Source organism: Leucopleurus acutus (assembly GCF_964270905.1).
Source record: "Leucopleurus acutus genome assembly, chromosome: 6".
Classification (NCBI taxonomy): Eukaryota; Metazoa; Chordata; class Mammalia; order Artiodactyla; family Delphinidae; genus Leucopleurus; species Leucopleurus acutus.
Window position 1 is genome coordinate 8,037,554 of NC_139149.1, and position 27,386 is coordinate 8,064,939.

At 44.5% G+C, this 27,386-nt stretch overlaps 1 protein-coding gene across 2 annotated transcripts in view; it reads left to right on the top strand.

Annotated features, from left to right (window-relative positions):
- Positions 1–10,630: 10,630 nt before the first annotated feature.
- The window catches only part of ERCC3 (ERCC excision repair 3, TFIIH core complex helicase subunit), a 37,497-nt gene continuing 20,741 nt past the window's right edge, over positions 10,631–27,386 (top strand). Inside the window, exons 1-10 of one of the 2 annotated variants that reach the window (XM_082841704.1) lie at positions 10,631–10,709; positions 11,219–11,419; positions 12,094–12,330; positions 14,045–14,094; positions 14,524–14,659; positions 14,836–15,000; positions 15,466–15,670; positions 16,947–17,261; positions 22,348–22,532; positions 25,521–25,723. In XM_082841704.1, coding sequence (XP_082697830.1) covers positions 11,378–11,419; positions 12,094–12,330; positions 14,045–14,094; positions 14,524–14,659; positions 14,836–15,000; positions 15,466–15,670; positions 16,947–17,261; positions 22,348–22,532; positions 25,521–25,723 — 1,538 coding nt within the window. In that variant the 5' untranslated portion in view covers positions 10,631–10,709; positions 11,219–11,377. Of the gene's footprint in view, positions 10,710–11,213; positions 11,420–12,093; positions 12,331–14,044; positions 14,095–14,523; positions 14,660–14,835; positions 15,001–15,465; positions 15,671–16,946; positions 17,262–22,347; positions 22,533–25,520; positions 25,724–27,386 lie in introns of both variants that reach the window. The other variant, XM_082841703.1, reaches the window with a different exon arrangement.

Below are 27,386 nucleotides of genomic sequence, written 5' to 3' on the forward strand. Positions count from 1 at the left end.
CTTTCTGATTTTATATGTATTCTGAAATCCATGACTAAGTGGAAAGTATGCTTGTAACTCTGTGTCAGGGGGTGTGTGTGTGTGGAGATGTCTTTGTCTGTAGGTACTTGTATATATCCCAGTAATTTCTTATTTTCATTTCTACATTTTTATGAACTTGTTTTATAAGGGTACTGTTTAGTTAGAATAATTAAATATATATAAAGCTTTCTGAGAGATTATTTACTATATGAATATATTTTCAGCTGGCTGATCAAAAATATTTTTTTAGTTTTGTTTTTAACCATTCAAAATGTATTTGTATTTCCACAATTGGATGCAGATTTACTTAGATATCTATCAATTAAAATACTCTTGCAAAGAACAACATTGAATTCTCTCTGAGAATTCTATGAAATGCAAATTAAGAGAAAAAAATAGGTTTTAAGCAGTAGCAAAAACACTGTCCACTAAAACAGTCTTTGAATTCTCAGAACTATGAAAAAATGTGAGAAACTAAATTAATTTGAAGAGATGTCAAAGGTTTTTATATCTCCAGTTGCTGTTGGCCTGGCCTACTGTTGTTTTTGAACATTTCCTTTATTCTTCCCCAAAGATTTCAACTTTCAGTTTTTTTCTTACTGGGCAAGGTCAGACCTCATTCTTAAAACAATATATTGACAAATTCTGATTCTCTGTAATTGACTATAAATTGGTTTAGAAATGTCCAAACATACATTGTGTCTTTATACCGTACTGTGTATTTTAAGTAACTGGCAGAAAAAGAATTGGGAATTAAAGTTCCAATCTGACAATGTTGTTGTGCTTAAGGAAAACCTTGTTTTTAATATGCGGTACCATGTAAAATTACTTATGTTAGGAATAAAGTCCACTGTTGCAGTTGAATGTCACTAAGCTTATTATGTTACAAGGAGCCGATATGATTAGAAAAACCTACCAGAAGCCAGATACAGTGTGGTGTGTGCCACATTTCATGCACATTTTGACTTTGTGTTCATTCAAAATTGTGCTTGTAAAAATGTATAAAATTTCTGAGTTTTACAGATTTTATGTACCTGTTTTTTCTTGCTGGTAAATAGCCTTTTTTTTTTTTTAATCTAATGTGAAAGAAACCATGTTTATATTTTGTTAGTGATCAATGACTTTGTTTATATGGAAATTTGTATATTGTTGGCACCCATCTTTGTTTAGATTTATCGTGCATGAAGGCCTGCAATAATTAGCACAATGAAAATTGCTTTTTCTTACATGTTAGTTCATTTTTTGAAAGATTGTGGTGCAAAGGCTTACTCGAAGTAACCTTCTGGACTATGGAATGAATATAAATGAATGGCACTTTGAGTGTTAATAAAGCTGATATTTATTTCCACTGTGACTGTTTTGTCCAGATCTGTTCTTGGACACATTGCGCTCACGGTTGTCTTTCCTTTGCCTGAGCTGATCACTTCCTAGGAGACCAGTAATAGACCAACCTAGAAACACTGCAACTAAATCTTCCCAGGATACAAGTTTATAATGTTCTACCCAACATACTCTGGCATATTTCTCTGGACACTTTGATTACCCAAATCAGAGATCAATGGTGATTAAAAACAAAGTCTGTTGTCAGAGGGTAAGGAATGGATGCTCCCACAGTATTGGAGATCATTTGAGTTAATGCCGCATATAGAGCAGGGGTCCCCAACCCCTGGGCCACAGACCGGTACCGGTCCACGGCCTGTTAGAAACTGGGTCGCACAGCAGGAGGTGAGCAGCGGGTGAGCGAGCGAAGCTTCGTCGCCCCTCGCTCCCCGTCGCTCGCATTACCGCCTGAACCATCTCCCCTGTCCGTGGAAAAATTGTCATCCACGAAACCGTTCCCTGGTGCCAAAAAGGTTGGGGAACGCTGCAGAGGGCAACTTAGCTATGCAAGTCAACAGTCTCAATCTTGTATATCCTCTGACACAACAGTTTTGTAGGTAGGAATATGATTGCAGATGCGCTGAAGTATATCCATAAAAGCCCAAAATTGAGGTTCCACATGTCCAACAAAGTACTACAACGGGGTGGCTTGTAACAGAAATTTATTGCCTCAGCTCTAGAAGCTGTAAGACCAAAATTAAGGTGCCAGCAGGCCATCTGTGCTCCCTCTGAAACCTGTAGGGGAGTCCTTCCTTACCTCTTCCTAGCTTCTGGTAGCCCCAGGCATTCCTTGCATGTGGCTGTAACTCCCGTCTCTACCTCCTGTGTTCATGTGGTGGTCTTCCTCTGTGTGTTTCCCTTTTTGTAAATAAGGACACCAGTCATATTGGATCAGGGCCCACCCTACTGACCTCATTGTAACTTGGATTACCTCTGTAAAGACTATATTTCCCAATAAGGCCACATTCTGAGCTACTGGAGATTAGGACTTCAAAATACCTTTTTGTGGGGAACACAAACCGATTACAGTCTGCCCTGTGGCCTCTGAAAATTCATATTTTTCCCAGGTACCGAATACTTCCACCCCAGCCCAACTTCCCCCAAAGTCTTAATCATTCCAGCGTCAACTCTTTAAGTCCAGTATTTCATCTAAACCACATCAACTCAGATGTCATCATCTAAATTATCCAAATCAATTATGGGTAAGAGGTATGATTCATGCTGGAGCAAAATTCCTTTCCATCTGTGAACCTGTGAAACCAGACTGGTTATCTGCTTCCAAAGCACAGTGGTGGGGCAGGCAGAGAGGATAGACACCTTCATTCCAGAAGGGAGATGTCAGAAGGAAAAAAGGGACACAAGTCCCAAGCAGGTCTGAAATCTAGCAGGGCACATTTGATTAGATTTTAAGACTTGAGAAGAATCCTCACTGGCTCCATGCCCTGTCTTAAGGAACCTACTGGGGTAGTTGCACTGCCCCCTCAGAACCAAGAAGGTGGCCCAGAGTCAGTGGACCTGCACCCTGGCCTGTCTCTTCTGGGCCTATGGTGGCAACAGCAGCCCTGCTGGCATCTGAACTGCCCTCAAATCGTTCTTCCCTTTTCTTTAAGGATAACACATTTGCAGCCGAAAAGCTCTATCCTTTTCCTGCCTGTAGAATACCTGATGTCTACCAGCCTTTCTTCATTTTGTCCCATCTCTGTCCCCTTCCAAGTGGTCAGGGTTTTAGTTGATTGGATTCACAAGTCACAAGCCTAATCTCTTTAGCAAATGGTTGTCCAGCCACACCCTTGGTGTTTTCTTCAGAGCATCCTTTCTAGTTATTTGCCAAATGGATAGGCTGAGAACTTTCCAAATCTTCAAATTCTGGCTCCTTTTTGCTTAACAATTCCTTCTTCAATTTATCGTTTTTGTCTCACATTTAAACTTAGCAGCAAGGAGAAACCAGGCCACACCTTCAACCTTTGCTTACAAATCTTCTCAGCTTATCCAAATCTTATCCAAGTTCATCACTTAACAAGTTCTCCTTTCCACCCAACAGAAGCAGTTCAGCCAAATTCTCTGCCACTTAATAACAAGAATCATCTTTCCTCTAGTTTCCAATAACATAATGCTCATTTCCATCTGAGCACTCAGCACAATCACCTTTAATGTCCATGTTTCTACCACCCATCTCTTCAAGGCACTATAGGCTTCCTCTATCATGCATTGCAAAATTCTAGCCTCTACCCATTACCTGATTTCAAAGACACGTCCACATTTTGGGGTATTTATTGCAGCACTTCCCTTTACCAAAATCTGTACTAGCCTAGGTTCTCAGAGAGGCAGAACTTCTGGGTCACAGTCTGGAGGCACAATTCCTTTTTCCTTCGGAAACTTCTCTTTGCTCTTAAGGCCTTCGACTGGTTGGATGGGACCTGCCCACATTATTGAGCAAATTCTGCTTTAGTTAAGTCTACTAATTGCAAATGCTCATCGCATCTAAAAAAAAAAAGACCTTAGTAGCAACATCTAGACTGTGTTTGACCACACAACTGGATACCATAGCCTAGACAATTGACGCATAAAATGAACCATAGCAGGGATTGAGCAAAAAAATTGTAGTATATCTGTACAATGGAACTCTTCATCATGTATTATCGACTGAAAGAAAGCAAGTTACACAAGATGTATAGTTTGATCCCACTTTTTGTTTAAAAATAGCTAGAAAAAATATTGAGAGAATATATATGTCACTCAAGTGATGCTTATTACTTTACTTACCTGTAATTTAAAAACTTTTATGATAAATGTGGGTGTTTTTGTTTTGTACAAAATACTTTCCACCCTCCCAGCTTTATTGAGATATAATGGACGTAAAACATTGCATGTAAGTTTCAGATGTACAAAGTGTTGACTTGATACACTGACATATTGCAATATGATAACCACCGTAGCATTATCCATCACATAATTACCATTTCCTTTTTTTGTGATGAGAAGATTAAGATCTAGTCTCAGCAACTTCCAAGTATTTATTTATTACAGGTTGTTGTTTTTTTTAATGTGGACCATTTTTAAAGTCTTTATTGAATTTGCTGCAACAGTGCTTCTGTTTTATGTTTTTGGTTTTTTGGCCCTGAGGCATGTGGGATCTTAGCTCCCTGACCAGGGATCCAACACACCTCATCCCCTGCATTGGAAAGCGAAGTCTTAACCACTGGACCACCAGGGAAGTCCCCGTCTTACAAATATTTAATACAGTGTTATTAAGTACAATCACCATCCTGTACACTAGATCCCCAGAACTTATTCATCTTCTAACTGGAAGTTTTACTCTTTGATCAACATCTCCCCATTTCTTCCCACCCCCAACCCCTGGTAACCACCACTCTACTCTCTGTTTCTATGAGTTCAGAGTTTTTTAGACTCTGCATATGAGTAATATCATACAGGATTTGTCACAAATGGCAGGATTTCCTTCTTTCTCATTGCCGCATAATATTCCATTGTATATTTAAAGCGAATATTCTTTATCCATTCATCCATTGACACACACTGAGGTTGTTTCCATACCTTGGCTAGAGTGAATAATGCTGCAATAAACATGGGAGTGCAGACATCTCCTTGAGACCCTGTTTTTATTTCCTTTGGATATATACCCAGAAGTGGGATTGCTGGATCATATGGTTGTTCTACTTTTAATTTTTTGAGGAACCTCCATACTGTTCTCCATAGTGACTGTATCAATTTACATTCCCACCAACAGTGTAGGAGGGTTCCCTTTTCTCCACACCCTCTCCAGCATTTGTTATTTGTAGACTTCTAAAAAAAAATTATTGGAGTATAGTTGATTTATGACGTTGTGTTTGTTCCTACTGTACAACAAAGTGAATCAGTTATACATATACCCACTTTTTTAGATTCTTTTCCCATATAGGTCATTACAGAGTACTGAGTAGAGTTCCCTGTGCTAGACAGTAGGTCCTTGTTAGTTATCTGTTTTACATATAGTAGTGTGTATGTGTCAATCCCAATCTCCCAGTTATCCCTCCCCCCTGCCCCTTTCACCTCTGGTAACCATAAGTTTGTTTTTTTAAATTTGCACCTCTATATCTTTTTTGTAAATAAGTTCATTTGTACCCTTTTTTAGATTCCAAATATAAGCAATATCATATGACATTTATTTTTCTCTGTCTGACATTTCACTCAGTGTGACAATCTCTGGGTCCATCCATGTTGTTGCAAATGGCATTATTTCATTCTTTTTATGGCTGAGTAATATTCCATTGTATGTATGTACCACATCTTCTTTATCCGTTCCTCTCTTGATGGACATTTAGGTTGCTTTCATGTCTTGATTATTGTAAATAGTGCTGCAATGAACGTTGGGGTGCATGTATCTTTTTGAATTATGGTTTTCTCTGAATATATGCTCAGGAGTGGGATTGCTGGATGATATAGTAGCTCTTTTTTCAGTTTTTAAGGAACCTCCATACTATCCTCCATAGTGGTTGTACAAATATACATTCCCACCAACAGTGCAAGAGGGTTCCCTTTTCTCCACACCCTCTCCAGCATTTATTGTTTGTAGATTTTTTGATGATGGCCATTCTGACTGGTGTGAGGTGATATCCCATTGTAGTTTTGATTTGCATTTCTCTAGTAATTAGTGGTGTTGAGCATCTTTTCATGTGCCTCTCGGCCATCTGTAGATCTTCTTTGAAGAAATGTCTATTTAGATCTTTTGCCCATTTTTTGATTGGGTTATTTGGTTTTTTTGATATTGAGCTGCATGAGCTGTTTGTATATTTTGGAGATTAATCCCTTGTTGGCTGATTTCATTTGCAAATATTTTCTCCCATTCTATGGGTTGTCTTTTCATTTTGCTTATGGTTTCCTTTGCTGTGCAAAGGCTTTTAAGTTTAATTAGGTCCCATTTGTTTATTTTTGTTTTCTATTTTCATTACTCTAGGAGGTGGATCCAAAAAGATCTTGCTGCAATTTATGTCAGAAAGTGTTCTGCCTATGTTTTCCTCTAAGAGTTTTATAGTATCTGGTCTTACATTTAGATCTTTAATCCATTTTGAGTTTATTTTTGTGTATGGTGTTAGGTATTGTTCTAATTTCATTCCTTTACATGTAGCTGTCCAGTTTGCCCAGCACCACTTATTGAAGAGACTGTCTTTTCTCCATTGTATTTTCTTGCCTCCTTTGTCGTACATTGGGTGACCACAGGTGCGTGGGTTTATCTCTGGACTTTCTATCCTGTTCCATTGATCTGTATTTCTGGTTTTGTGCCAGTAAATTACTGTTGGAGAGGAGCGAGTGACCAAAGGAACCATAACTGATTTAATGAGCCATTCACAGTTTCACTGTAGCAGCCATGCATACTTAGACAGGCATGGTTTAATCTTTGAGACAAGCATGTGCTACTGGCATGACCAACCGGGTATGTTATTTGTAGACATTTTAGTGATGGCCATTCTGTGGTGTGGGGTGGTACCTCACTGTAGTTTTGATTTATATTTCTCTAATAATTAGTGATGTTGAGCATTATTCATGTGCCTATTGGCCATCTGTATGTCTTCTTTACAGAAGTGTCTATTTAGGTCTTCTGCCCATTTTCTGATTGGGTTGTTTGTTTTTTTGTTATTGACGGACACAGGAATCCCTTTCCTCCACATCCTTGCCAGCATTTTTTACACTTTGTCTTCTTGATAAGCCATTCTGACCTGTGTGAGGTGATATCTCACTGAGGTTTTTGATTTGCATTTCCTTGATGATTAGTGATGTTGAACATCTTTTCATGTATCCTTTGGCCATTTTTAGGTCTTCTTTGAAAAAAAGGCCTTTACAGTTCCTCTGCCCATTTTTAAATTGACATTTTTTTTGTATTGGGTTGTATGAGTTATTTATATATTTTGGATATTAACCCCTTATCAGATATATGGTTTACAAATATTTTCTCCCATTCTGTAGGTTGCCTTTTCATTTTGTTGTCGTCCTTTTGCTGCACAGATTTTTACTTTGTTATAGTCCCACTTATTTATTTTTGCCTTTGTTTCTTGTGTTTTTGGTGTCATATCCAAAATGTTGCCAAGACCAATGTCAAGGAGCTTTTCCTTGTTTTTTTCTAAGAGTTATATGGTTTCATGTCTTTTATTTAAGTCTTTAATCCATTTTGAGTTAATTTTTGGGAGTGGTATAAGATAGGGGTTCAATTTCATTCTTCAACATGTGGTTATCCAGTTTTCCCAACAAAATTTATTAACGAGACTAACCTTTCCCCATTGAGTATTCTTGTCAAGTGTCAGTTCACAAAATATCTTCTTAATTATGAAAAGGTCAGATTAGTCATTCTTCCTCATCAAATCCTTCAGTAACATTAACCAGGTTTGGCAGTTAGAGCTTAATCAAAAGCCATATGTTTAAGGCCATTATTTCTTTTCTCCCTCTCCTTTTCTTTGGCTGTGCCATGCGTCTTGCAGAATCTTAATTCCCCGACCAGGGATCGACCCTGTGCTCTGTGGAAGCGTGGAGTCCTAACCACCAGAAAGCCAGGGAATACCCAAGGCCATTATTTTTATTTCTTAGAATTTGCCTTAAAAAAATTCAAGATGTAGTTAGAGATTAATTGCCAATGATACTCATTGCAGAGCTACTTACAATGGGATAACCTGGAACTATTCCAATGCCCCCAAATTAGGGTTTGACTAAATAATGATATTACCATACAACAGAAAATTAAGTAGTCCTTAAACATTCATTTTAGTGAGAGGTGAACAAAGCTTATGTTAGAAGGATATAAAATTATATGTCCAGATGACATCTTCTTGGTATTAAAAATACCTACTCACAGGAAAAAAGCCTGAAAGAAAATAAACCAAAATATAGATAGCTAGGAGTAGTGTTATGTATGATTTAAATAAGCTTCACCATGCTTTTCTCTGTTTTCCGAGATCTTCACACAGCATGCATTACTTTAATCAGAGGGAAAATATAAAAATGCAAAAGTCAGTTTTAACGGTGTGGTTCCTCCATTACCTGAGGAAGTGAAATTCATTTAGAGCAGGGAACAAAGCTTCAATTTACTGAAGGCCATTTAGCTAAGAGCTGATCTCTACATTGCAAATTTTGTGGCTGAGTCTTGGTCTTCAATTTGCTCAGCTGATCAGCAGCATCTAACACAGTAGATCACTCCCTCCACCTTGAAATGAAATGAATGAAAGGACTTCCAGGATTCCCGATTTTCCTATCTCACTGACTGTTCTTCAACTGGTGTTGCCCAATTCTCCATCTTCCAGCCTCTTCACTGTGAAATGTTCCTAGACGTTCTCTTCACCTACATTCATTCCCTAGGTAACCTCAATCAGTTCTATAGATTCAATACCATAGATATAATGGCAATTCCCAAGCTTATATTTCTAGGTCCCTTGTTGGATGGAACTTCAGACTTCCATCCAACTGCCTGCTTGACACTTCCTTTGATCATGTAATAGGCTACTTCTGTGAATTGCATCCTTCCCCAAATTCATACATTGAAGTCTTAACCCTCAATGTGACTGTATTTGAAGACAGAGCTTGTGAGGGGGTGATAAAAGTTAAATGAGGTCATAAGGGTGGGGCCCTAATTTGACAAAGCTGGTACCCTTACGTGAAGAAAAGACACCAGAGAGCTTGCCGTTCCCTCAGTCCCCATGTGAGGACATAGCAAGAAGGTGGCTGTCTGTGAGCCAGGAAGAGAGCAGGACCTTCAACTTGGACTTCCAGCCTCCAGAATTGTGAGAAAATAAGTTTCATGGTTCAAGTCACATAGTCTGTGGTGTTTTGTTATGGCACTCGGACAGGCTAACATAGCCACTTGTATTAAATACATCCAAAACCAGTGTTCAAATCCGTACTTTCCGAGGAGAGGACGCTGCCGAGTTCTGGGAGCCGCCCATACAGATTGTTTCCTTCAGGTGTTTCGAGGTCTGGGGAAAGGTGCAGTGCAGCAGGGACCCATACTTCCTGGAAGGACACTGCAGATCTTGGCCAACGGTGAAATCGTGCAGGATGACGAACTCCGCGTGAGGACCACTACCCAACCTTGTAGTAGCACCCCTTAACAGAGACTTTGAGCGGGGGTCCTGGCCCTCACCAGCAGCAGGCTGGGTGCTGCTCAGTTCCCCCTTGTTAAAAACAAAACAAAAACCTGTACCTTCCCTGAGGTACAACATTTTTGCAATTGCTCAGATCAAAAACATTGCAGTTTTCCTTTATTCCTCTCTCTCACCTTCCATATCTAGTCAGCAAATCGTGTGCTATCTTCAAAATATATTCAGAATGGAACCACTGTTCATCACCTTTACCCCAACACCCTAATAAAGCCAGTTATTTCTCAACTGGAGCGCTGCAATAGCTGCCCTTGACCTTGCAAAGTCCATCTTCAACACAGCAGCCAGTGCAGAGTGATCCTTTAATACGAAATCAGATTGTCATTTCTCTGCTCAAACCTCTCCAGTAGCTTCTCATTTCATAATAAAATCCAAAGTTTTTGCAATGACCTACACAGCTCTACATTAGTTGTTCTGAGTTGAGCATCACAGTCTTCTGGAGGGCAGGATGGTTGCGCCTGCCTGCAAAATTTTATGACTTAGATATTTTGCGTTTGTGCCTTTCCGATCAGTTTTAACTAGTTTCCATATAATGTCGATGCAGCCAGGGGACCCCATTTTGAGAATCACTGCTCTCCACCTCTTACACCCATACTGCTCCCCCTCTCAGCTCCCCTTAAACGCCAAACCTGTGTCGGCCGGCCCCTAGACCCACACTGCTCCTTCCTGGTATTTACATAGGACATTATCTCACTTTCATGACCTTTTTCTCAAATAACACCCCTTCAGCCAGATATTCTGGGACAGCACTGCCTGCCATTCTGGGCTCTGTTTTATTTCTTCCTTAGAGCGCTTAACACATTTGTTTGCGACCCACGTCTCTCTGTTCCAAGAGGCCAACGCCTTCGCTCTGTTCACTATCCTGCCCCAGGGGCTAAAACAACAGTGCCTGGACGATCGTTAACAGGTACTGAAAAAATACTTCACTGACTAGGAGAAAAAATGGGGAGAAAGGGCCTGCACCCGGGTACAGTCAGCGGACCGCTCAGCTGCGGGTTCAACCACCGACGCCTCGCCCGAGCGCCCAGAGGCGGGACTTCCTGTGCGGTGGCCGGAATAACTTCCGGTGTGGACCGGAAGTTCCACAGAGAGCCGTCTCCGGGGTTCCTCGGCGGTACGGGTTGCCTGCTCCGGACGCCGACATGGGCAAAAGGGACCGGGCGGACCGCGGTGAGACGTGGCGTAGGCGCGTTTCGGGGCTGCCTGCACCTGCCGTCCCTATCATCCTGTGTGGTAGCTGCTCAGGGTTTCTCGGCGGCGGTCGACCCCAGAGTCGCTCGCCGTCGTCACGTACTGTCCCGACAGGCCGCTGGGCGGGGGTGCGACCCCTGACCTCCGGGCAGCCCTGACCTCCGGGCAGCCCTGCCCCCCGGGCTGGGTGGGCAGCGTTTGAGGGAGAGATGTCATGGCAGAGACGGAGACGGGGCTGGGAGGGGTCTGGGACCAACTGAGCCCAGAACCCACGGAGGAGCGGGCCCCCAGCACCTTGACCTTGGGCTCCAGGCCTGAGAGGAAGCATCCCCTGTCCCAACACCGCAGTGGCTTTGGGCTAGGGGTGCTTGGCGCTGGGGAAGTCCGGCTGCAGCCAGGTTCCCCCGACCTGCGGCTAGTCGGTGCTGGGGGAACGCAAGGCTCCTGCGGGGCTCACGTCTGTGTCCGTGTCCGTATCTGCAGAGAAGAAGAAGTCCAAGAAGCGGCACTACGAGGATGAGGAAGACGATGAAGACGACGCCCCTGGGAATGACCCTCAGGAAGCGGTTCCCTCGGCGGCCGGGAAGCAGGTGGATGAGTCCAGCACCAAAGTGGATGAGTATGGAGCCAAGGACTACAGGCTGCAGATGCCGCTGAAGGACGACCACACCTCCAGGCCCCTCTGGGTGGTAAGCACGCCTCAGCCGGGGCCGGGCCCAAGAGTGGGTGCGGCCCAGATGGGAACGCGGGATCCTGAGCTTTGCTTCAGAGCCCACTGGCAGCGAGCTTTCATTTTCATAGGCAGTTTGAAACAGCCGAGATAGCAAGGAGCATATGCTAGCACACATGTGCTGGCTAGACTTGGGCTTCCTTCCTCGCTAACCCCTCCTTTTGCTCCCCTTTCCCTCTCCAGTTCTGCCACATGTTTGGAAACAACTTTTATCTAAAGAATAAATGGCATTTATTATGTAACATTTTAATTCCCCATTAAAAAAAACCTAATGAGACATATATTTGCTAGGCAGCTTTTTTGCTCAACTTGAAGTAATTAATGTTCTCCATTCATTTGAAATCTAGCCAGAAGGATAGCCAGTAAGGTGGGCTTTTCCTGTGAAGGATCGTGAGAGGCAGCTAGTGACTTCGGAAACCTTTTCTTCTATTCTCTCTACTCCTTGTATCCGATTCAAGTAGCAGGACCCACAGTTGGCTGAAGATGTGCTTACAAAAATATTCCTGGTGTTGGCTAGCTTTAGATCACTTTCTGGGCAGCTTATCCTTTCTAGATAGTGATGTGGGAAAGAGTCTCATCGTCTCTGCAACTCATTAGTTTCCTTGTCTGTTGTGTCCATTTGGTGTTTCTCAGGCTCCTGATGGCCACATCTTCCTAGAAGCCTTCTCTCCAGTTTACAGATATGCTCAAGACTTCCTGGTGGCTATTGCAGAGCCGGTGTGCCGACCAACCCACGTGCATGAGTACAAACTAACTGCCTACTCCCTGTACGCGGCTGTCAGCGTTGGGCTGCAAACTACTGACATCACTGAGTACCTCAGGAAGCTCAGCAAGACGGGAGTCCCTGATGGAATTATTCAGTTTATTAAGGCAAGTGGGGGCTAAGGCTGGCTCTTTTGCCCTCCTTCGTAGTGATAGTGGGGACAGGTGCTGTACATTGTTAACTTGTAGCAGTCAGGAAAATGCCATTCAGATCCAGTGTGGGGAGCATAGTAACCGATTACCCCAGCTGCTACTCCTCTGGATCCAGCATTGTGTTTTGCTGAGGGCAGACTTCCCATGAACTGCTCTTAGCCAGTGGGTGCTAACACAGCAGGGTTACTAATTCAGGCCCATTCTGGCCTGGGTTATTTGGGAGTATAGCCCGAAGTGAATGGTGTTACGGACTGAATTGTGCCCCCTCCAGAATTCGTGTGTTGAGGACCTAACCCGTATGTGGCTGTATTTGGGGTAAGGATATAATTAGAGTCAAGCGTGGTTATAAGAGTGGGGCCAACAGGATGAGTGTCCTTATAAGAAGAGACACCAGAAGGCGTGTGTGCTCTCTTTCTCTCTTCATTCGTACAAGGAAGATGTAACGTGAGCGTAGAGCAAGAAGGTAGCCGCCTAGAAGCCAGGAAGAGAGCATTCACTGGAAACGAAATGGCTGGCATCATGATCCCGGACTTCTAGAAATAAGTTTCTGTTGTTAAACAACTCAGTCTGTGGTGTTCTGTATGGTAACCTGAGCAAGTTAGTACAGATGACAAACTCCATCTAAGTTTGCACACCTGCACGAGACCGCTAGTCAACAACTTCCATGAGGAAAAGTCAAAAAGGACTTCAAAGTTTGAAGTGGATAGGGTTCTATGTGGCGAGCACTTGAACCTGCTTGGGTTTGTTCTGAGAGAGAGTGAATACCATTAAAAAGAGATGGACAGTGGCTTTCGTTGTCCTCGGCTGATCTACAGGGAATTAGATTCAGACCCCCAGATCTGAAGTGGCAGAAGATGAGTGCCACAGGCATCCAGTACAGTAGTGAAGCCAATCTTAGAGAAGCTGGCAGGAGCCGTGGAGAGAGTTCTCCTTTCTTCTGATGTGAAAGGGTGCCCTGGGAAAAGGGCTTGCACCTTGTAGAATGAGCCTATTTCAGTACCCTGGCTGTTCTCAGTCTTGGTTGGGAGCTGCCTGTGGGAATGTGGGTGTTGGTTAGTGCAGTGGTGGATGCAGAAGGGCAGCAGTGGAGGCGGCAGCAGCCTGAGATCTGAATTGTGAATTTTCGTGGCTACTGTATAATCTCTGCTGCATTCCATCCTAAAGATTTTTGGGAACCTGGAAGGATTTTCTACCATCAAGAGGCTTACATCTAGTTGGGGAGATAGGAACATTGGTGAGGAGGCCAGAGGCTTCACATTTAATTTACGCAGCTCACAATTAGTGAACACATAACTACCAGCTTTGTGCTGGGATCTGTGGTAGTACTGGTACAATGAGGTGAACTCCTGGATTAGGATGGGGCTCTGGGAATGGAGAAGAAAGGGAAAAAGAAAATAAAAGAAAGATTCTAAGCAGCATTTTTTAGATTAAGGGATGTGCATCAGATTTAGCCAGGCAAGAGGAAGGTTTTGCCCTCAAAAAGTAGGAGCTAATAGAAAAGCTCAATTGAGGCAGACCTACCCCCTTTAGGATTGCACATTGGATTTTCCTAAAGTAAAATGAACTCTTCACTTGTTTTGTAGGTAGTAAGATGTGCCCAGTAATGAACGAGTGTTCAGTGAGGTGTATATTGCTAATTTTGCCTGTATGGTGTTGTCACTTCTTGCAGTTATGTACTGTCAGCTATGGGAAAGTCAAGCTGGTCCTGAAGCACAACAGGTAAGGGGTTCTGTGACAGGCCCATCCAAGGCACGTTCACCCTCTGCATATCAGGTGGCAAGGAGCTAACACTTGTGGACTGTCTGCTCTGCACTAACACCTACTCCCCCGAGTAAGGGGCTAAAAGGAAAAAGTGAAGTGATGTGGCCAAAACCGGAAATTCATTCACTGATCACTGTACTCCCCTGAACAGTGGAGCTGGGGTTCAGGTCCCTGCTAGTTTGTCTTCACAGTGGGGCTTTGCCTGCAACCCTCGTGTGTTATGTCATGGCCAGTAGCTCATATCTCAGATTTGGCAAAGGGTTGGGGGAGGGTGAGCGTGGAGAGAGGCCTTAGGCTGCTATCTCCAGATCATCTTATGAGTGAGCAGTGGAACCTTCTGAAAATGGTGTACTGGTCAGTATGCACCTCCTTCCTCCCTTCTTATAGGTACTTCGTTGAAAGTTCTCACCCTGATGTCATCCAGCATCTTCTCCAGGATCCCATGATCCGGGAATGCCGCCTGAGGAACTCTGAGGGGGAGGCAACCGAGCTCATCACAGAGACTTTCACAAGCAAATCTGCTGTATGTGGCCTCCTGGGTCACCCTTGGGGGTGGACGCATTTAGGACTTTAATTCTCTCAGGTGCATTTAGGCCAGCATTTGCAGTCTAGTAGTCCTTGTTTTCTTGCAGCTTTGTTGCTTGGTAACGGTAGGGTTAAATGTTCTGTGCAAGTCCAGATCCTGCCTTTCTCTTTCAGATCGCTAAGAGTGCTGAAGGCAGCGGTGGGCCATCCACTTCCCGGGTGACAGATCCACAGGGTAAATCTGACATCCCCACGGACCTCTTCGACTTTTATGAGCAAATGGACAAGGACGAGGAGGAAGAAGAAGAGACACAGACAGTATCTTTTGAAGTCAAGCAGGTTAGTGAATGTACCCCTCCTGGTTGCTTCTCTAAGCCTGTGTCAGAAGCTGGTTCAGCCCTTCATGGACTGTTTGTAGCCTGTGTGAGAGGAAGGAATCCCCATCTGTCCCCAGATTTTGGTGTCTGTGCACTGCAGCACCATTCTTCCTGATGGAGTTAGAGCTGAGTGTCCTGTTTTTCAGGCTGGGGGGTCAGTGTTCACAAGTTCCTGGGGAGATGTGAGAAACAGTGCCTGGGGGGCATTTTTGGTGGCTGATTGGATTTAATTTTGTCCATGTCCTTAGTTTGGGGCCCTTAGTCTGTGCTTTAAGCTGGCTCTCATCAAGCAAGATCTGAAATTTAAAAGTCTAGCTCACCTTTTTTTTTTTTTTTCTTTAAATTATTAGACTCCTTAGAATGTGTGCTGTTTGTGAGCACACTTTGGAGTTAACAGGATTATAAAACCTTCATGCTCACTTTCCAGGAAATGATTGAGGAACTCCAGAAACGTTGCATCCACCTGGAGTACCCTCTGTTAGCAGAATACGACTTCCGGAATGATTCTGTCAACCCTGACATCAACATTGACCTGAAACCCACAGCTGTCCTTAGACCTTATCAGGAGAAGAGCTTGCGGAAGATGTTTGGGAATGGGCGTGCACGTTCCGGGGTCATCGTCCTTCCTTGTGGTGAGTGATGCCTGAGTGAAGAAGATGGCTAGGCTGCTCTGTCCGGATCTGCCTTACGCTCTCCCTGAGGGCCTTCCTCTAAATCCCACCTGGTCAGGGAACAGCCAGTGTCACATGGCTCCCTGATTCATGACGTGACGAATACTTGCGTGCCTGCTCTGTGCAGGGCCCTGACCTGCACGCTGGGCATGTAATGGTGGATAGAACAACACTCCTGACCTCATGGAGCTCATTGTGGTGGGGTAGCTCAGACAGTGAACCAATCAGCTAAGCAGTGTATAAAGTCTTGGGCAGTGAGGAAGGATGGTGTTGTGGGAAGGGGCTAGTTTACATCCTGGGCTTAGAGTTCCTCACACTCAGTCTTGTAAGTTGTGTGTATTTGGAGGCTCCCTAGCACAGAAACTTTGTTTGGGCCTGGACTGCTTATTACAGTGTGCACATCCAAGAAGGGGCTGTGGCAGCCCCCTTGGCGCCCATCTAACATCATTTGTCCTAAGTCGTGTCAGGTCTGGCCTAGGTTCTTGGCCAGAGGTCACAGTAGGCTCAGCTGGTGGCCTACCCCATACTCAAGAAGGCAGACTCTCTCGGGGAGGGGCAGGCACCTTCAGTTTTTTGGTTTTTTTTTAAAGCCTCATGGGTTATTTTGATGCACACCCCTGGTAAAGGAAGAATTGCTGTTTCAAGGAATAGCTTGATTTTTAATCTTGGTCTTCACACAGTAGGTGGTAGTAAACTCAGAAGCCCCTGGAGTTTCACCTTCCTCTGTCTTTGCCAGTAGCAGCGTACGTACCGCATTCCCAAGTGCTCAGCCCGGTTTGTTGTGTCATCATAGTAGCCGTCTTTTACTGAGTCCCTCCTGAGGTAGTCTGGGTGTTGGGCACACTGTACCCCAGCAGCACTGCTGTCCCAGGGCCTTGGGTGACTTACCCCTCAGCTTTAGTTTTCCCATGTTTAAAATGGCAATAATAGGAGTGTCTCTTCCCTATGGTTTATTTTGACAGATGTTGTTTTTCAGCATTTAATTGAGATGCATGTACAGTGCTTTAATAGGGCCTGGCGCGTGTGTCTTTCAATTCTCACGTTTGTGTGTGGTGTGTGTGCCTCCTTTTTCTAAAGAAGGAAACAGGTTTGGAGCAGTAAGCACCTCAACAGTGTCAGCCGTGAGGATTATTACAGATAATTTTGGCCAGACTGGTGGGCTGACAAGTCCTTCTGTCTGTCCCTGTCCCTCATTTCAACCCGGCCTTGGGTAGGATTGCCCTTTGGTTTCTCGTAGGTGCTGGGAAGTCCTTGGTTGGCGTGACAGCTGCGTGCACAGTCAGAAAACGCTGCCTGGTGCTGGGCAACTCAGCTGTGTCTGTGGAGCAGTGGAAAGCCCAGTTTAAGATGTGGTCCACCATCGACGACAGCCAGATCTGCCGCTTTACCTCTGACGCCAAGGACAAGCCCATAGGCTGCTCCATTGCCATCAGCACCTACTCCATGCTGGGCCACACCACCAAAAGGTCCTGGGAGGCCGAGCGGGTGATGGAGTGGCTCAAAACTCAGGAGTGGGGCCTCATGATCCTGGACGAAGTACACACCATACCAGGTAAGCAGGCTGAGAGCTGGGATGCCTACACATCGTAGAGACAGATTGATTTCCATGAGCATGGGTGGGTGGGGTGGGGTGGGGCTTAGTGGTAGGTGGGTGTACACACTGGCAGCTTCCTCAGTCACTGGCCCAGAGTAGTCATCTAGAAAGTGATATTTTCTTCCATCCTCCCTCTCAACTGTTGCACCTCAGCTTACCCTTAACCCATTTTTTTCTTTTCGGTCCTGCAAAAACTAGACTGGGAGCACAAAAAAGTCCTTGCAATATTTGTTTTATTTGAGGACTAAAGTATTGTTCCTTAATATGTTATAGAAGTCCAAGTATTGCCGGCAGTCCTTTTAAACAGCCATATTGACATAATTTATAAACCGTAAAATCTACCCATCGTAAGTATACGATTCAGGATTTTTAGTAAAATGGAGTTGGTGCGACCATCACCATGACCCAGTTTTAGAACATCGTCCTCATACTCACTTACCATCGGTGTTTTCATCCTTAGCCGCAGGCAGTTACTGAATTGCTTTCTGTTTCTAGAGACATGCCTTTTCTGGAAATATATTCGCAGAATCACATAATATGTATTTTCTTTTATCTGACTTCTTTCACTTCACACAGTGGTTTACCCACGTTGTAATACGTACCAATGCTGTGTTCCTTTTATTACTGAATAGCATTCCAGGCAAACCTTTCTTTTTTTTTTTTTAAAGAAGATGTTGGGGGTAGGAGTTTATTAATTAATTAATTTATTTTTGCTGTGTTGGGTCTTGGTTTCTGTGCGAGGGCTTCTCTAGTTGTGGCAAGCGGGGGCCACTCTTCATCGTGGTGTGCGGGCCTGTCACTATCGCGGCCTCTCTTGTTGCGGAGCACAGGCTCCAGACGCGCAGGCTCAGTAGTTGTGGCTCACGGGCCTTGTTGCTCCGCAGCATGTGGGATCCTCCCAGACCAGGGCCCAAACCCGTGTCCCCTGCATTAGCAGGCAGATTCTCAACCACTGCGCCACCAGGGAAACCCAGGCAACCCTTTCTTGATAAAACAAGTTAATGGGTAGCCCTGATCAATTACGAAGTGTAAATTAGAGATTACTCTGAAGTAAATGACATCAGAGGCATTTTCACATAGAGTATTCAAAACATTGTCAAAATGGCCTTTCTATCTGTTTTTTTCTGTCTAATGAGAGCTCCTCCACCTCTGGATGTCTGAAAACACCGAGAGATGTTCACAGCAGGCCAGGTAGGGATGAGCGGGGTCTCTCGGGTAGAAGGAAGCAGTCCTGAGGTGGGGAAGTAGTACTTGCATGGCCTGACAATACTGTAGCCCTGCAGCTGGAGGGGAACGTGGAGGAGAGCGGCCAGAGCTGAGGTCGGAGAGGCGTTGGGGCCAGTCCTGTAGGACCTGAAGGAGGTCTTTGGCTTGCACTCTGGGTGAGAAGCCATTTGAGGGATTTGAGCTGGGGGTGACATTATCTGACTTAAAGTTATAAAAATATCACCCTGGCTGCTGTGCTGAGAAGAGACTGCAGGAAGCAAGGGTGGAGAGCAGCTAGGTAGGTTAGTTGGTGGAATCCCAACATGAGTCTTGGACCAGTAAGAATAAAGGTAAACTGATTCTGGTTATGTTGTGAAGGTTAAGTGGGCTGGTTAGATGTGGTTCTGAAAGAAAGAGGAATCAAGGATGACTGTCAGCTTTTGGCCTGAGCCGTCAGAAGGGTGGAGTGGGTGTTGGGATGGGGAAGACTCTAGAAGGTGCAGGTTTGGAGAGAGAAGATCAGGAGTTAGGCCGTAGACATGTTAATTTGATTGCTGTTACAGTCAGGCAAAGGCAGAAATGTTAGAGAACGGGCAAAAGACATGAACAGATTTTCACTCAAGAGACTATACAGACGCCAGTAAGCATTTGAAAGACGTTCTGCAGCGTTAGTCCCCAGGGAAATGCAGGTTAAAGCCACGATGAGATGCCACTACAGACCTATTAGAGTGGCTAAAATAAAAAATATTGACAGTACCAAGTACTGACAAGAGTGCAGATCAGCTGGAAGTGGCATACGTGGCCAGAGGAAGTGCAAAATGTACAGTCACTCTGGGGAGATTTGGCAGTTTATTAGAAAATTACCATATAGACCCAGCAGTCCCACTCCGGGCATCTATTCTAGAGAAATGAAAACTTAGGTTCACACAAAAACCTGTGCATGAATGTTTATAGAAGCAGCTCTGGTCGTAATCTCTGAAACCTAGAAAACAACGGAAATGACTGTCAGTGAGTGGCTGGATGGACAAGCTGGTCCCTCAACCGCTGGGACGCTCCGTGGAAAGGAGTCTCAAAGGCTTCGTGCTGAGTGAAATCAGCCAGTCCCAAGAGGTTACAGAGTGTGTGATGCCTTTGGTAGGACATTCTTGAAAAGACAAAACTGTAGTGATGGAGAACAGATGGGTGGGTGCCGGGGTGGGGCAGGGAGGGTATGACTGGACAGGGAGAGCACGAGGCAGCTTTTGGGGTCATGGATTGGTTCGTCTCCTGAGTATGATGGTGGTGGTGGCTACGCGAGTCTGCACACGTATGAACATGTGTAGAACCACTCTCACCCACCCACCCTCAGAAGAAGTGCAGTTTACTGTGTGATATTTAAAAACTAAACCAAGAGAAAAAAAAAACCTTTAAGGAGAGGATTGGTATTGGGTCTGACTGGATTGGGAATTGGTGATCTAGAGAAACATCTTTTATAAACGACTTTGGAATTGCTTTGTAGCAGTTTAGTTGAAGGCTGTGTTTGAAGCGTGGGGATGTTTGAGGCCTTCTGCCGGAGGATATATTTAGCATACGTTGGTGTTCCTCTTTAACTTGGGCCCCAGGTCTTAGAGGGTGGCAGCCAGGCTTGGGGTTGGTTACCTGGTGATGAGGATATAGAGGTGTACCCCACACAGTTCACTAGGTGTGTCTGTCTCTCCTCTGGTTCATTGGAGCATTTGCCTCTGTTTAGGTAGAAGAGTGAAACCAAACTGCTCTAAAGGATTTTGCATTCAGGCCTTATAAGCCCTATGGCCATGCTCACTGGGCCAGAGAGCAGATGTTAAATAGGGAATTCTAGCAAATCAGAGTAAGATTCTGCCATAAACATTTATCACTTGGACTAGGTAGAATGGTAAATCTTTGAGATTTATCCCAGAAGATAAAGATTGTTGTGTTCTTTTATAGATCTTCCAAAAGGAGGCCTATTAAGTCATTATATTAATAAGAAATTCTTATTACAGTACTTGCATATATTAGGTGTTTCCTGCATGCAAGGCACTGTGCCACTTTCATTATTTTAACAAGTATTTATTGAGAACCCATTAAGTACCAGGCACTCTGGTTGGCACCGGAGACAAAGTGGGAGAGACAGTCAGAGAATCACACAAATAAATGTCAAATGACAACCGCGACATAATGTCTGGTGAAACAAGCCGCACATGCAAAGTACGTACTGTGATTCCATTTACATGAACTTCAGACCGGAGGCAGACCTCCTCTCTGATGACTAAAGTTGGATCGGGGTTCCCTTGAGGGAGAGTGCTGGTGTTGACCAGAGGGGTCAGAGGCGAGACTTCTGGGTGCTGAGAACACTCCCATCATCTGGGTGGTTCCACACAGGTATGTTCCTGTGTAAAAATTCATGGAGCCATGCACATCGTTGTATGTGAGTTCTTCCCCCGTGACAGCTGTTATGGCTGTGAGAGAACGTAGCAGTGGGACGTGACTCGTTTGCAGGGCCGATGCCTCGGGGAAGGCTTGTTTCTGGCTGCAGAGTGTCCAGGCAGGGTCCCCGCGTTGTGCTCCCCTCAGGTTGATGCAGTCCCCTGCATCAATGCTGCCTCCCTGGAGCCCACAGTAGCTTGGGGTCTCCACTGCCTTGGCTGCCATGTCCTTCTGACGTGGGGAACCTGGTCTGGGGTCCTTGGCTGCCCTTTTTGGAGCCGGCACAGTCCTTGGACATAAGCCTGACCCTGGTTTTTTGTTTGTTTGTTTTCCAGGGGTGTGTGCAAGCTGTGTTAGGCTTCAGTGTGTGAAACCGTGAGACCTGGGCACTTACTGGGGTTAGACAGACCTTTGTTATTTTACTGTTCTTATGTTTTTGGTTTGTATTTTGGTGACGTCTGCCCTTCTTTTCCTCGGATTTTTAGGTCTCTCTTTTTTTTTTTTTAATCCGGCCGTAACACGGTGGCTTGTGGATCTCAGTTCCCTGACCAGGGATTGAACCCCGGCCCTTGGCCGTGAAAGCATGGAGTCCTTACCACTGGACAGCCAGGGAATTCCCAGGTCTATTTCTGAAGTATCACTAACCTTGCCTTTAATTGGATATAAGATAAGCATGACTTCAACATTTTTACCTTTCTTCATAGTGTTAAGAATTTTTAAAAGGTGAGCCTGTGGAAACCCATAAATTGAGTTTTTAAAAATGAATATCTTGTACCCTTTTAGTGTTTATTTAATTTAATTTGATACCTCAGAAAGAATGATAACATTCAAGCGAAAGGAAGGCAAAGGACGTTGCTGGTTGACCAGAATGAATGTAATTGGAAGAGTGTAGAGAGGGATGTTTCCTAAGGTGGGAGAGGTGCCTGGGGTTTCATCTCTCCCTTGTTTCTTCCTGGTTTCTGGGAGGGTGGTGGGAAGTGGAGCTCCTTTCATTCCTCTGGTCCTCCAGATACCCCACCATCTTCCCGGTAACCGAGGTACAGGCCTCAGGGTGAACCAATTCCTTGCATGATTCAGAGCTCAGTGGCATTTTAAGTGTAGGCCATGTTTCAGATTGCCGTTTGTGCTCTTGATAGCCGAGCTGTTGTGAGGGGAGTGCTGGGGTTCCCTAGCTTAGGGCTTCCTCCAGGTCATCTCCCTCTCTTGTTCTCCTTTTCACCCTTCTTTTGGACAGGTCTAAAAGTGGAGATTAAGCAGTCGCACCTAATCATTCTTGTCTAGAGCCAGGTTCCTGTGATCCAGAAGCCCGGGGGTCAGCCGTGCAGTGTCCCGGGCCAGTATTAGGTCGAGGCTGTCTTTGGTACTTTGAGCGTTTAAAAAAGTGACAGCGTGAATGCGCCAATTGTTTCCCCAGCCAAGATGTTCCGACGGGTGCTCACCATTGTGCAGGCCCACTGCAAACTGGGCTTGACCGCAACCCTTGTCCGGGAAGATGACAAAATTGTCGACTTAAATTTTCTGATTGGGCCCAAGCTCTATGAAGCCAACTGGATGGAGCTGCAGAACAACGGCTACATCGCCAAAGTCCAGTGCGCTGAGGTAGCTGTCCCCTTCCTGGCATGGTCCCTGGGGGAGGGAAATGGATCAGGTCGATTCCTCGTGGGCAGGTACACAGGTCAGGACCTGAGCAAAAGTGCTGCTGCCTCGTGCAGTACCCTCAGCCCCCCGTGGGGTGGGCAGTCTCCCGCGATTTCACAGATGTGTGAAGCAGAATCACTTGTCCACGGGCACACAGGAAGTGGTCAGGTCAGGAGGCTAATCCAGGCTGGCTTGGCGTTTCATCCTCTTCGGGAGTGAGCACCTCAGGGTACTCCTGCCCACCCTCACCCCGGAGGGATTCTTGCTGGTCCTGCGTGGGCAACCCACAGACCACCCCCAGTACCAAAGCCTGTTGGTTTTGATGCCCCCAGAAGGCACATGTGACCTTGATTATTTTATTTCTAAGAACCCATTTTCCCTATATTCTGTGATGAATACCTGCACAGGTATGTGTTTAAACTACATGTTCAAAGGAAGGTAAGTCTTCTCAGAAGGAAGAGCAACAGAAATCCTTTCTGGCACCTTAAAATGACTGTCACTCAGTGGCCAGAGTAGGGTGGGCTGTGTCCTCAGAGGGCAGACATGGGCCTCTCGGGTGAAGGTGAGTGTGAGGAAGCTGTGCAGGTGGACTTGCTCTGTCGAGAAGCTTCCTTACCCTTTGGTTACATCTTCGTAATCAGCACCCACCGTACACAGCATTGTCAGAACTTTTGAGGCGCCTGTTCCTCTCTAGTTGCATCTCCCCTCCCCCTGCCAGGGTAACCGCTGTCTTGGAGCTTAGGTTTGTCATCTTGCTTTTCTTTATTATTTTACTTCCTATGTGTAATTCCCAAAACGTTCATTGTTTAGCTTTGCCTTTTAAAAAATCTGTATGTATATGCAAATAGAATCAGGTTATATGTGTTCTTGTATGACTTCTGTCTTTTGCTTAGTATTTTTTTCTTTGCATAATGCATTTTTTTTTAATGATACATGTAGCTGTAGTTTATTAGTTTTAATTCCTCTGTAGTATTCCATTGGACAAATATACCACAATTTGATAGCTAATGGAATATTACACAGAAGTAAAAATAAAATCTTTTCTAACGTCGACAGATGTTTGGGTTGCTAAGTTGTTTTTTTTCACAGCCTTGTCGAGGTCTAGTTTATGTTCCATAACATTCATCTGTTGTAAGAAAATAGTGTGATTTATAACTTTTGTGATTTTAGTAAATGTAGAGTTGTGCAGCTATGCCCCCAATCCAGTTTTAGAGAATCTCCCCCATCCCCAAAAGTTCCCTTGTGCCCATTAGCAAGGCCCTGCTTCTAGTCCCAACCCTAGGCGGACACTGTCTCTGAATTTGGAGTTGTTTTTTTGTTGTTATGACAGTATTGCTGCATGTATTTTTTGTACCTGTTTCCTGTGTCAGACGTTTTCTAAAGCAGTGTTCACACTGTGGACTGTGACCACGTAGTAGATGGTGACATCACTTCGGTGCATCATGATCAGGATAGAATAGAATCTACCAGAATGCATAATATGTATTAAAGGTATATATTGTTTCCTAAGACTGTGTTTGTGTGTGGGAATGTTAAGTTTATGACATAAACTGGTCCAAGTTTGAAGGCCACTGCTGTGGCAGGTGCACCTAGAAGTAGCATTGCTGGGTCAGGGGCTTTCCGGATGCTCACTTCACTAGTCATGTGGAAAACTCTGTTTCCCAAAGTGGTTGCACCAGTTAACACTCTCGTCCAGGGTGAGTGAGCTAGCTCCACATCTCCAGCACCTAATATGGAAATGTCTTCTTTTAATTTTTACAGACCTGATAAGTGTGAGATGGTATCTTTTTATGGTCTTAATTTGTGTTTTCCTGTTTACTGATGACGTTGAGTATCTTTTCATATGTTCATTGGCCACTTGTGTTTCATATTCTGGGAAATGCATGATTTTAAAGATTTTACTGTGAAAAAAGAATTGCTTTGGTTATGAAGAACTAGAAATTCTAAAGGGATCATAAGAGGATATGTCCCAGAGAGAATCAGAAAAGGTAACGACAGCAAAACTTAGATTTGAGCTCAGCACAGAGTTTGACACATAACCATGTCAGCTAATTCTGCAGTGGTGGCAGCATGAAGAAGTGGTCTGTGGCGATCACACAGAAGTGGCGCTGGTTGCAACCAAAAGCTCAGTCTCCCAGTGTAGGCTATGGCTTGTTCCAGTGCAAAGCTCCTGGAGGGTCTGTACACAGCCTTGAGACCTTTAGTCATGGCACTTCAGTGTACTTGCCCGAGCTTCCTTTAGTTTGTCAACAACCAAGCACAGGGCTTAGCAGAGAGGAGGCCCTCAGGAATGTTACTGTCATTATTTAGATGCTCAAATTGTCTCAGATGTGACCAGTGGGACTACATTCAAGCTAGTTTCTTGACATGTTCCCATCAGACTTTGAGCACTTCCTTGCTTTCTGGCACAGTAAGATATTTCCGGCTCATCTGGTACTTTCCCTGCCCTGGCCCTGGAATCAGCCATTTCACCATGGAGCCCTTTTAGCAGAGAATGTAATTTAAAAGCCAAGATCTGGGTGCTGGTGTGTTCATTACTCCTGGGATGTCATTGCTAGGCTAACCCAACAGACAGAGCTGGCAAGTGTGTGTGCAGTTCTCTGTAGCAGTGCTGTGTGTGGAGGTGTGATCTAAATGGGAGGGATTGTTTGCACCACTGGCTGGGAATCTGATTTTCTTCACTTGGAGCTGGTGTGAGAATAATTCCCTGGATATTGATGCATTTTAAAATCTCTGTTATTAACATGTGAGAGTATCCTGGTTCAACACTGGGTATTAGGTTTTGTTTTGTGGTGTGTGTGTGTGTGTGTGTGTGTTTACAATATTATTGAGATACAATTCACATACCATTGGTTGTGTCTTGATTTGTTTTAAAGCTAATTTGCTGAAGTTCCCAGTTGTATGATGCTTAAACTTGCATACTGACCCCTGATTCTTATTGTATCACAGGTTTGGTGCCCGATGTCTCCTGAGTTTTACCGGGAGTATGTGGCAATCAAAACCAAGAAACGAATCTTGCTGTACACCATGAACCCCAACAAATTCAGAGCTTGCCAGTTTCTGATCAAGTTTCATGAAAGGAGGAATGACAAGATTATTGTTTTTGCTGACAACGTGTTTGCTCTGAAGGAATATGCCATTCGACTGAACAAGTAAGAATTGGAAAGTTAGAGTAGCCTCCAAAGCCGGTTCAACTTCCCCATGTGAGAGTGTAGAAGGTGCCTGTTTTCTTCTCGAAGCTCTCAGGAACTTCTTAGTATCTAAAGGTCTAGTTCTGTGGTGCCGGGGACCAGGTGAGACAAAAGGGCAGGTGGTCAGGTCATTGGTTAGAGTGCATGGGAACGGGGGCCTGGTCACTCTGAGCTGAGGGAGCAGGGGCTAGAGTTGTGATGATGTGGAGCTGGGCTCCAAAGGTGGGCATGGCTTGGCATCTGCAGTTTCAGGCTCAGTGGGTACTCTGGCCAGAGATGAGATCACACTGTATTTGGTCAGGGGCCAGGAAGGCAAGGTCTGGCCCAGCATCTAGAAAGAACTTCTTAGGAAACACCGACCAGGGTCCTCCTTAGCCTACAGCCCCACCCAGATATTGTGTTTAAAACCTGGCTGTTGAAAATTTCCTGCCAAGAAAGGAGGAAGAGGCCTGTGCTTCTGTGCACAGTGATGCAGGGCTTCAGGTGCTGTGAGTGGAGCAGAAGGCAAGGTTCCCTGAGAAGATAAGCCTTCATTCGTTATGTGGTGGGTAGGGATGCAGAGGGAAGGGTGGGTACAGAACAATTTCTCTTCACAAACTGTGATTTAATCACCACATGAGGTCATTGTACTATTCTCATTTTACAGATGAGAAAACTGAGACACGGATTAAGTTGCTGAAATTTCTAAAATCATACCTTTTTTTTAAAAGCATTTTTATTGGAGTATAATTGCTTTACAATGGTGTGTTAGTTTCTGCTGTATAAAAAAGTGAATCAGATATACATATACATATATTCCCATATCTCCTCCCTCTTGCATCTCCCTCCCACCCTCCCAATCCCACCCCTCTAGGTGGTCACAAAGCACTGAGCTGATCTCCCTGTGCTATGTGGCTGCTTCCCACTAGCTACCTATTTTACATTTCATAGTGTATATATGTCCATGACGAGCTCTCACTTTGTCCCAGGTTACCCTTCCCCACTCCGTGTCCTCAGTCCATTCTCTATTTCTGTGTCTTTATTCCTGTCCTCCCCCTAGGTTCTTCAGAACCATTTTTTTTAGATAACATATATATGTGTTAGCATACAGGATTTGTTTTTCTCTTTCTGACTTACTTCACTCTGTATGACAGGCTCTAAGTCCATCCACCTCACTGTAAATAACTCAATTTCGTTTCTTTTTATGGCTGAGTAATATTCCATTGTATATATGTGCCATATCTTCTTTATCCATTCATCTGTCAGTGGACACTTAGGTTGCTTCCATGTCCTGGCTATTGTAAGTAGAGCTGCAATGAACATCGTGATGCATGACTCTTTTTGATTTATGTTTTTCTTAGGGTATATGCCCAGTAGTGGGATTGCTGGGTGGTATGGTAGTTCTGTTTTTAGTTTTTTAAGGAACCTCCATAATGTTCTCCATAGTGGCTGTATCAATTTACATTCCCATCAATAGTGCAAGAGGGTTCCCTTTTCTCCACACCCTCTCCAGCATTTATTGTTTGTAGAGTTTTTGATGATGGCCATTCTGACTGGTGTGAGATGATACCTCATTGTACTTTTGATTTGCATTTCTCTAATGATTAGTGATGTTGAGCATCCTTTCATGTGTTTGTTGGCAATC